At 31.2% G+C, this 11,276-nt stretch overlaps 1 protein-coding gene across 2 annotated transcripts; it reads right to left on the bottom strand.

Annotated features, from left to right (window-relative positions):
* Positions 1–5,675: 5,675 nt before the first annotated feature.
* LOC105109947 (beta-1,4-N-acetylglucosaminyltransferase family protein) lies at positions 5,676–8,622 on the bottom strand. Of its 2 annotated transcripts, none has more exons than XM_011004816.1 (2): positions 8,160–8,622; positions 5,676–7,372 (listed from the first exon to the last, which is right to left on the bottom strand). In XM_011004816.1, the coding sequence occupies exons 1-2, from the start codon at positions 8,220–8,222 to the stop codon at positions 6,272–6,274; spliced, it is 1,164 nt and encodes a 387-aa protein (XP_011003118.1). In that variant the 5' UTR covers positions 8,223–8,622; the 3' UTR covers positions 5,676–6,271. The 2 variants fall into 2 exon arrangements, with proteins under 2 accessions (XP_011003118.1, XP_011003119.1); XM_011004817.1 differs by having other exon boundaries at positions 5,676–7,369.
* Between the last annotated feature and the right edge of the window lie 2,654 nt (positions 8,623–11,276).

The raw sequence follows: 11,276 nt of genomic DNA, 5'->3' as shown, positions 1-11,276 counted from the left end.
ACCACCACTCAACTATTGCATTAAATGCAAACCATCATTTTTTATTTTAAGAGTCACCTCATTCAATAAAAATAAGTCATTTAACCATGAGAATTTTAATAATTTTATGTGGGATAACCTAATTTTACGAGAAAGGTAGAAAAACTCTCATTTATTATTGGTAACCTTTCAAAATCTTTGTATAATAAACATAAAAAACTTAGGGGCGATTGATAGATTAACATGTTCTGTTCTTATTTTTATTTTTATTTAGATTTTTATTGAAAGAAACTAGAAATCAAGTGATAACCTAATATCATTAAGCACAGCCAAACATTAAATCTAAGCATGAGTCTAGTAAACTGTCAAACCTAATATTTTTGAGCTCAGCCAAACACTGACACCAAGTATATAAGGGTTTCATAAATTACTAAACTTAGTATCTTTAGACCTAGCTAAGCGTTGAGCTCAAGCTTATAAAGGTTTGGTGAGTTACCAAACCCAATATTTTTGAACTTAGACAAGCACTAAACCTAAATATATAAGACTAGCAAGTTATTAGACCTAGTATTCTTGGACTCATTCAAATATTAAACCCATATATGTGCATAGATATTTTTTTCTCTAGTAAAGTTAAAAATATTTCTCTCTTTAACACATGAGAATTAAATGATATATATAAAAAAAAAACTTTTGAGTCCTCTCCTAGATAAAAGAGTAAGAACAATGAGCTACAAAAACCTATTAGATCTTTAGAATAAGAAGTTTTCATTCTTTATAACATTTATTTTATAAGTTTTTTTTTAAGTATCATTGTATTTTATCTTAAAATGATACTTATATAAATATTAAAGAGTCTCCAAATTCATAAAAGAAAATTTTTTATAGGTACCAAACACTAACACCTGACCGTCCTAATAAAGATGAATAGATTAAATTACTACAATTAAAAAATTAATTGATTATTTAATATATAAACTTTAATCCCATGTTACTTGGATTTTTTAAGACATCGCAAACACATTATAATTGAAATGATCTATAGTAAAAATAAATCCCTAACATAGACATAAATAAATAAAAAATTATATGATCAACAAATAAAGTTCTAGAATAGTGATTAATAATACTTTTGTATCAATAAAATACCTCTAACTTCAATTAGAATAAACCAAGTTTGTTTATTTTATTTTTATCTACGTATAATTAAAATATGGAAATATGAGTCATATTGTGTGGAGAAAGTGTGAAGAACAAAGGAATTTAGATTTGCAATAATTTATATTTAACAAACATGGTATCAGCTTTTGCTTCGTTTCTGCTTTGGGCTCCACGCTAGCTCACAGCAAAAGGGCAAATAATAATAATAATAATAATAATAATAATAAAAGGCTAACAAAGAGGTGGCTATCGTTATGTTAGTAGTCGTGATCAGCATGATGCCAAGGTCAATAAATTGGAATTCCCTTGTCAATTGATTTTTTCTTCTTCTTCCAATTCATTTAAATAATTATTTTAGTCAAGTTCTTGGTAGTCTTAATTACTAGCGCAGATAGATAAATAATTGATAAAAGACAAACTTTTTTAAGATATAAATTAATTTGGTTTTTTTTAAGATAAATAATTTAAAATACACATTATCATTTTGTTCACGATGACTTTCTTTTATGGAGCCTTAAATAATTCATTTGGATCATCATGACTTTCTTTTGAAAGGCAAATGATGTAATTACTTTCGTGTCAAGTCTAGGTCACCATTCATTGCATTATACTATTTTAATTAGATTTAGATATTAAAATTTTTTGTTTTTTAAGTGTTTTTAAAATTATTTTTTTCTAAAACATAAAAATTAAAAATAATATTTTTATAGTGTTTTTTTATAATTTTGATGTGTTAATATTAAAAACAAATAAAATTATTTTATATATTTTTAATTAAAAATACTTTTAACAAATACAAACCTGGTTAATAAATAAATATTAAGTTACATTTATTTTTTTATTATGACAAAAAGAAAATCCACGCCAAATGAATTTCTTATAATTATATTATTGGTGTGAATATGGATGAAATTAAGTTTCAATTAGAAAAACTTAGTTCTTATGTACAAAAACTAATCCAAAAATATTTTTACACTGGTTTTATTTCTTTTTTAATTTTAAAATTATTTTAAAATAAAATTTAAAATTTATTTTATTTTTTAATTTAAATTAATATTTTTTATATTTTTAGATCATTTTGATCTAGCAATGTTAAAATTGATTTTTTAAAAACAATAATATTATTTTGATATATATATATATATATATATATAGCTTCTTATAATTATATTATTAGTGTGAATATGGATGAATTTAAGTTTTAATTAAAAAAACTTAGCTTTGATGCATGAAAACTAATATGAAAATATCTTTATATTATTCTTTTTGTTTTTATATTTTAAAAATATTTTTAAAAAAATTAAAAAAAAATTTAATTTTTTTATATTTTTAGATCATTTTAATACAATATATCAAAATTAAATTTTAAAAAAAAATAATATTTTTTTAAATAAAAAATATTATAAAAAATAACTATAATTACACTGTAAAATGAAATAAAAAATAGTAAAACAGATAATTAGGAAGTTTCTCTTTCTTTTTTTAGTTTTCATGATTGAATCTCACGCCAAGCCATCGAAGAAAGATCATCATCACCAGCCCTTCCAGTCTCCATGTAAATTTTGTCTTGGCGTGTCGGAGTGAGCTAGAAAATATTAAAATCCTAATTTAAATGACTTCGTTTTCAACGACTCGTTCAGAGTGGAATTTTAGAGTTTGGATTATTGACTGAGATTATTACGATGTCCGGTGGAAAATATAAACGGAGACGAGGAGGAGGAGACTTGCAGATTATTGCTCAAAATATTTATTTAGTCTTCTTTTATTCTTTTTTCTAATATTTATGACTTTTCCTTGTCTTCTTGCTTGCTTCGTTTTCTAAATTCTGTGCCCTAGTGGGTTGTGACCTGGGATATTTCTCAGAAGGTTATGAACTAGGATTAGTCCATCGATAGTTCCTCCTTTTGAGTTCTTGGCTAGTAGTGGAAAAATATTCAGGTTATTTTTCAAGTCCAGCGACTGGATGACCCATTTTTCTTTACTGTTTATTATTTATTGTTTTCTTAAAACTATATATATATATTACAAGGAAAGATTTTGCACTGAATTCATTTTAAAATATGAAAAAATTAGAATTGTGAAATTAATAATATTATGTAATTAAATCATCATGATTAAGTTGTGGGGTCATGGAAACAATATACATGGAATTGGCGGTCGTGATGGTTGATATGATATTAAAAATGATTTTTAGGATAATAATAATTTTGATTTTTTTATTGATATATTATTATTTTAATATTAGATTTTGATTTTTTTATTGATATATTATTATCTTAATATTAGATTATAATGATGATAATAATAATAATAGTACATATTTTATTTTTTGGTTTTTTTATAATTCTTGAAGAAGAAATAAAGTGATGCTAAAGGGATTGAGTTCCTGAGAGTATGTAACCCAAGCAACGTTGCTCATGGTGGAGGTTTCATAATTTCGCATATTAAAATTGGTTCTGAGCTGGCTGGGAGAAAGTCAACTGATTCCAATAGATTCGTGCTCATGCACGTTCTGGGCAGCAATGATCATTTTCATTTTCATTTTTTTTAGATTATGTGGTTGTCTGGGCCAGCTTGTGCACACTACGACTAATTTCATAGGTCCTGAAGTTAACGACCATGTAAATCTCCAGTGACTAAAGACTCGAACTTGAGATCACAGAGAAAACAAACTCCTTGATCTCAAGTTTTTACCAATTGGCCACCACCTAGATGGTTTTTTTTAACGACCATGTAAACCTCCAGTGGCTAAAGACTCGAACTTAAGACCACAGAGAAAGCAAACTCCTTGATCCCAAGTCCTTACCACTTGGCCACCACCTAAATGGTTTTTCATTTTCATTTTTGATAGTATAATATGAGTGGATTGTGAGAATCATGATAACTTGGAACCAAAAAATTGGAGACGACTCCATCCCTTAAACCTTGTAACCTCACTCCGTAATTCGTTACTTTAAATTCCAGAATTTATACTTATTAAAAATAACTTTTAATAATGAGTTATAATTTAAAAGTTGTTTTCGAATTAATAATTTATGATGATTTCAGAGATTTACTTTATTTTTTGCTTAATCATCCAGAACTTTATCAAACGCTATTTAGTTTTGGTTGACATGCAAGCTAGCTTGAATATACCAATTAGAAAAACTAAAGGTGTAAACTTCTTCTTTTAGACTCGGTTTAAGAGCTTAATCTTTGATTAAAGCACGGATTTGAAACTTTTGATTCAAATAATCAGATAGATTCATAACTTTTGATGAAATAGTTATTAAACTAGCTAGGACCCTCATAATCGAAAGTAATTTTCAGTCCCTAGAAAAACGAGAGGCAGTATCTGTGTGGTTTACAGCAGATGTGTTGATTTGGAACATCATCCACCAATGTTCTGTTTGTCATTGGAATAATGTCCTTTTGGTGTACGCTTTTGGGGTACCGCATGTTGCTATTTTCTGTGCTGTAATTAGGAGCAACAGAAGTGATGGACAGCCAACAAAAGAATGTGACTTTGAAAGATATTCATTCGTTTGCCTGTTACATTTACGGCGAAACTCTGTGTTTTTTGGGTATGAAAAGCTTCAAGAAACTTCGAGGTTCTGTTTAATGTTGCTTCAAGACACATCTACGGGAGCCTGAGGAAAGCTACTGTGACATAGAAGATGAATGCATCCTTCAGGTTGTGAAAAGAACATGGAGAGGGAAGAACCATGAGCATGAGCAGCTGCTGGATTAGGGTTTCTTCGATTATAATACAGCTGAGCCAGTAGGATGTGGGCATCCCTAGCAGAAGCAACACCAGATAACACATGGGCAACAACAATGTAGAGGCAAATTGTTAACAAATGAAACACGGGGTGGGAATCTTTTACTTCTCGCACATATTCCTACTCTAATTCCATATCTTGAAGTGGTTGTCAGCATCATGACTGATCCTCAACATCAAAGTTGCACGCAATGCATTTCCTGATTAAAGCTCAAAAAGAAGCTGTAACCCCACGACTTTGGACTGAGATAAAGATTCTCAAAAGGCTTCAAGCTAACCTTGCCAACTTGACTTGGATTCTTGAACTGAGTTTTGCAAAGACCATCAGTGTTCAAAAAAGAAAGCATCTATCCAGTTAACTAAACAGCCAGAGCGACTTCTCCCTGAATTTGCAGAAACTTTACAGCAGGGAAAGAGAACTACAAGATGGTCACTTGAAACTCATAATTCAATAAGTTATTATCCTCTAGCTGGCCAATGTGTGCACAAGGTTAAAAGTGGATTTCCAGGGGTGGAGGAAAAAGCTCAACTTTTTCAGGCAACAAGCTCTCCTTGAAACACCAACCACAAGAAAGAAAATTAATTTTGTGGACCCCAATCCGCAAATACATGTGGAAAATCTTAAGAGGGTTACGTGTGGAAAATCTTAGCAGGACAACCCCATTAATGGATCCGAATTCAAGACGAAATGAAGGTAGTTAATGGATCCTACCCTCCAGCAATCACAAACAGACAGATTAGATTCTACTACAATCCTGAAGGTTCATGTCTGATGAGCAAAAACCATATATATACATTGAGAAAGATGAAAAACTGAGAGACAGTAATAACTAGGAAAAAAATTCACAATCTGCAGTGCTATAAAAAATGATGAATAAATCAGCATTTCGCTCAATGGCAAAACCAACAGAAATCAAATGGTACAAATCAACAACTAGATAGACAAGATTAATATATCATCAATAGATTAGTCAGAAAAGCCGAACTTCCCCATCACATAAAAACATGGGAAAATGTCATTCTACTCTAATGCAGTTCAGGTAGGATAAGCCAAACCAACTAGCAGTGGTCTCTGCATACATACCAAGGACCTCTAGTAACGAGCTACCCTTTGGAAAACTGAATATACCTCTTCTTCATAATGGAGAAACCCAAGTCCCGCAAAAAGGAATATTCAGAATTTCCCTTCATACACAAAGAGAACCTTCCAAGTTCATCCCATCTCCCTAAGAATGACATGGATTCAACCGCCAAAGGTGATGCCTGTACCAATGCTACAGCATCACCATCAATTGTCTAATACAGCCCTTTTCAGTGCAGAGGACGACATGCATCCAGAATTTACAAAGATTCGTCATTTTGCAAGAAACTTCACCCACTGTCCCTTATGCAGTTACCAGGCAAGAGATATTTGTACTTCTCAGCATTATTCAACAAAAATTCCGGTAGATGGACTGCTGAATACGAATGAGGGATAGGACCCATCTTCCCAATAATCTCCTTGAATGTGTATTCCTCAGGTAGCATGTCAAACAGATCAGCCCCCTTGCAAATCACATTCTGAATCCTTTTAGGGTTCAGGTAATGAGAGAACCTAACCCGATCATAATGGCTGTAAGCTTTCATCTTAAATACGAACTCACTGATGTGGCGGAAGCAAAAGCTGCAATGCCAACCCGCATCTGACAAGAGGACATCTGCCTGACGATAGTGCGCATATCTGGTTTTCCCTGTCTTGAACTTGTGAACAGAAGCCCGCCAGCTCTTGTTATCAACATAATATTCAAAAGAGTACAAGTAGTTCTTCAACTGAAGATGAAGAACCGGGGGGGTGTCATCACACCACCTCAATAGATTAATTGTGTGAGCACTGGGGATCTCATCAACATCAGACATTAATAGCAAATCATCATCTTCAATCCCTGCTATTCTAATAAGCTGGTCCAGTGCTACTCTCTGGTATGTTTCTTCTACAAATGGGTTTTCCCCTTTCCTGAATCTCCCTCCAACTGTCCCATACGTCAACCGATTCTCTATAAATTTGAATCTGTCCCGATTTCTTGCAAAGAGCAATGGTTTGGGTATGCCTGTAAATGTTGAGTTTGCTTCAAGAATAACAAACTGTGTTATGTAAGGATATAGTTCCTTCCATCGAATCGTGAGAATGTCTACTTCATTACTAAATAATACTGCATCATAGACTCGTCTTGGGGATTCACGAATCCCCCAACCATGAAGCCTGCAAAGATTCTCCATTGATACATTGTTATGATAATAGTGAGGAATTATCTGGAAGGGCTTTGGAGGAGATTCCCATATAGGTCTCAGGAAATAGCTGATCTTCTGGCCATGCAGATACACACCGAGTATTCCTAATGGAACAAGAACCAACAAGATTATATAGGTCTTGAAATCCAACCCTCGCAAGATACACTTCAGCCTAGACATGCTCAGAGCTGCTCGAGACGACTGCTGCAAATCAAAACACAACTTTCTAGGTAAAACTAAGATGTCAAGATTTTGCAGAATAAATTGCAACATCTACCCACTATGCCTGTGATAGTAGAATATTATCTACAACAAGAACACAAAAACAACAACCATAGATTAAAAAATGCAGTTCAAGCGCAAGAACTTCATTTGAACATGTGGTTGTTGTTTAACAGATTGCGGGTGCTGCATAGAGAATTAGAACCAGTTCATTGAATGTCAAAAAAAAAAAAAAAATTGTCACTGTTACCTTAGAACCAGTTCATTGAATGTCAAAAAAACAAAAAGAAAAAATAAATTGTCACTGTTACTAAAAGTAACAAAACAGCCAAATATTACCCTCTATGAATCCAAAATCTAAAACCTTTTGATTAGAACCCACATCATTATTTTTCGTATCCATTGCTCATCGTGCCTTCACTTCCAATTATACAGGGAAAAAAAATGAAGTACAAAGAAAACCCAAAATCACTAACTCTGATATTCATTCCAAAGCATTCTCACCCCAAAGTATAAGAAACCACAAATCTCTGAAAGAGGATTGAAAGGAGAGAAGGGGAATTCATTTTATTAAAAACAACGAAAACAAATTCAAAATCTTAAAATCAACAATTCAAATATAAAAAGGAAAGCAGCCAACTTCAAAAGTTTAAAAGAGTCATAAATGATTACAAATTTAGCGTATTATCTAAAACAACAAGACATCCATTACTCCAAATGAAAAAAAAAAAATCAAAACTTTAATGGAAGAATAAGAAGTATAAATTACCTGGCCACAAACATCCTCACATATATCATCAGTCTTCTTGGAACTATAATACCCACCAGACATGATTAATCGATCGATAAATCAATCAAAATCCCAACAGTTACAAAAATAAATGTTCAATTAAAAACCTCTCTGTCTTTCTCTCTCTCTCTCAAAGTCACAAACTTTGAGAGAGATCTTTTAAAACCAAGATCAAACTAAGCCTCTCCCTCCTTCCCGATACACAAACTGGTGGCCAAAATTTGCCCAGGAAAATATCTCCCCGAGCAATCCCGTAAAATCCCACAACCTTAAATCTCTCTCTCTCTCTCTCTCTCCCCAACAGAGCAACAAAGCAAGCCTTGCAGTGACAATTATAGCCGTTTGGTGGTTTTTATTTTGCTCTGTTTATTTATTTATTTTTTCCTTTTTTTGTTGGTCTCTCTCTTTACAGCAGATAAATAATAATAATAATAATAATTAACAAAAATCCCTCCCCCGAGTCCCTCCTCTCGTATAGACCTTTTTTTTCTTCATCTGACGGTTGATATTTTTTTTATCTTGAGGTTATTATCTTGTGTTTTTAAGATGGATTTGCAGACATCATGACCTTTAAAAACTGAAATGCTTTAAAATTAATATATTAAAACAATTTAAAATATATACAAAAATTAACTTTTAATAATAAAAAAATTAAACCTTTATTTCCAAACGTGAGGAGGAAGGAGGAGGATGATAGTTGGTTTTTACACACCCCCACCCCCCTCTCCTTGTTTACTGCTGGCATTAAGGAACTAATAAGGATAAATAATAACAATAATAATCCTTGTTTTCCCCCTATGTTCGCCAATTTCCCCCTTTTGTTTCATTTTCATTAATTTCCCCTATGATCATGCCAAATTAATGATGGCCTCCATCAAATTTTATATCATTAAATGTCTGTTTGGGACACTGTTTCAACTAGAGTTTTCAAAAATCTTCATTTTTTTACTTTAAATTATTTTTTTATGTTTTTAATCATTTTGATTTGGTAATTTTAAAAATAATTTTTAAAAAAATATTATTTTAATGTATTTCTAAAAAATTAATTGAAAAATAATTACTACTATTTTCTTAAACATCCTTTAAATATATGTTTAGTAATGAAAAATATTTTTATAAAATCATATTTAAATCAAATAACATCAAATCTTATGCATTTAAAGTATTTTTTATATATATGTTTTGATTTATATAAATGAAAATCATTCAAAACTATATGAAAGAATTTAAATTTACTTATTTTTAACTCAAATATACTCTTAAATGCAGGAGAAATAGTTGACTTCATCAAAACTATTTATCAAATCATTGCAATTGATTTGACTTGGGAGGCATTACTATACACGATTAAATTATATTGACTCACAAATCACCACTTGGTGCCCACTATATTATGTTTCTCTGCTTGGTTGTGGTGTCAGAGTAGGGGTGAAATTGAAGAAAATAAAATTTTGGGGGAGAAAATCGGCTTTTCCTTAAAAAAAAGGTGGTGAAATGAAGTTGGTCCAAAAGAAAGGGTTGGCAATCCTTTGTAGTAAGATAGATGACCTTGATTTAAGGTTTATAGACAGAAGGGTAGAAATGGTAAGCTACTTAGTGCTGGGGGGAATTGGAGGCACGCGTCGAATGACGCGGTCAAGACTCCAGACAGCCGTTATTTAGGCGCTCCTGCGGCTCCGCTGTCGATTAATTAATTAATTAATTAATGCCAGAATCTGTGTCTTTCTAAATTAAAAACTTTATTATTATTATTATTATTATTATTATTTGGGGGTTTGGGATTGAAAATGGAAGGAAAAATATTTTCCTTGTTACGGGGAAAAGGGATTGCCTTTTTTTCTGGTTTGTGATCATTTTGGATTATTTTTCTAAAAAAAGAAATCATCTCTAATGGAAAAGATAAGTACCTTTCTTTACTATTTATAGTTTTTATTTAATTTTCATGAATAATTCTGGATTTTTCCTGAATAAATAATACTTTTGAAAAGAAGTGTACTCAATAAGTACCTTCATCTATCACATTTCTATGAAATTAATTCTTATAATTAATTATTTTATAATAAGGTGATTCGATTATACTTAACAACGATGTATTTAATAGATATCATTTCTAACACTACATATTTATTACATAAGTAATTGATTATAATTCTTTGTTTGGAAATTTATTGAATAATAAATTTGTTTTGATTTGATTTTTTTAATTTGATAGGAATTTATTTGAAATAAAAAATAAAAAAATAAATTATTAAATCCAATTAAATTAACTCGAGTCACTTATTTGGCTAATATCATATCCATAGGCATTTGTTAATTAGTGTTGGAAATACGTCTTCAGGAAGCAAGGGCAGGCATTATTCTGGGATCCTAACTTGAGGAGAACAAAACTAGGATGCGCTATGCCACGTGCCTCGTAGAATATGCTCTCCCTGATTGGTTTAAAATAAAGTGACATCACCCTGACAGTTCAGTCCATCAAATATTTGCCTGGGATCCTCACTCCTCTTGATTTAGCTCAAGATAATATATATATATATATATATATATATATGGGTTTACAGGATTAATATTTCTTAATCAGGATTAGTGTGTAAATCCTGACTCGCTCTGTAACTTGGTTCTTGGATAATATTTGTTCACTAATTTAGGATAGAAAGGATAAATATAGTAGGGGGGGAAGTGTTTAAAAATATTAAAAAATATTAAAAAATTATTCTAAAAAAATAGCTAAATACTAATTTATTTATTTATTTATCCATTCCCTGTTCCTTATATTCTCTTGTAGCCACCGTAAGATGGCAGTTGTTTTGTCTCCAGACATAGCCTAGGGTTTTTTAAGCTAATGCCTCGAGGAATCCATTTTTAAGCCATTTGATTTGAATTGTTATTATCGTGCTTCCAGCTTTTGTGTGCAAGAGATAAATACAATGAGGGGCTCCATGCCAAACAGGACAACTATTTGCAAAAAGAATTTGGCAGCACATGTTAGAAGAAACAGGAGCTTACGACAGCAACATCATTTATTTATTTATTTGTAGCATTGTCCAACCAAAAAAAATCAGAATTTGAAGAAATAAGAGTTTTTTAAAAAGATAA

This window comes from Populus euphratica, unplaced genomic scaffold (assembly GCF_000495115.2).
Source record: "Populus euphratica unplaced genomic scaffold, PopEup_1.0 scaffold233.1, whole genome shotgun sequence".
Lineage (NCBI taxonomy): Eukaryota > Viridiplantae > Streptophyta > Magnoliopsida > Malpighiales > Salicaceae > Populus > Populus euphratica.
Note: the sequence above shows the minus strand (reverse complement) of the source record. Positions and strands in the feature narration are given on the sequence as shown.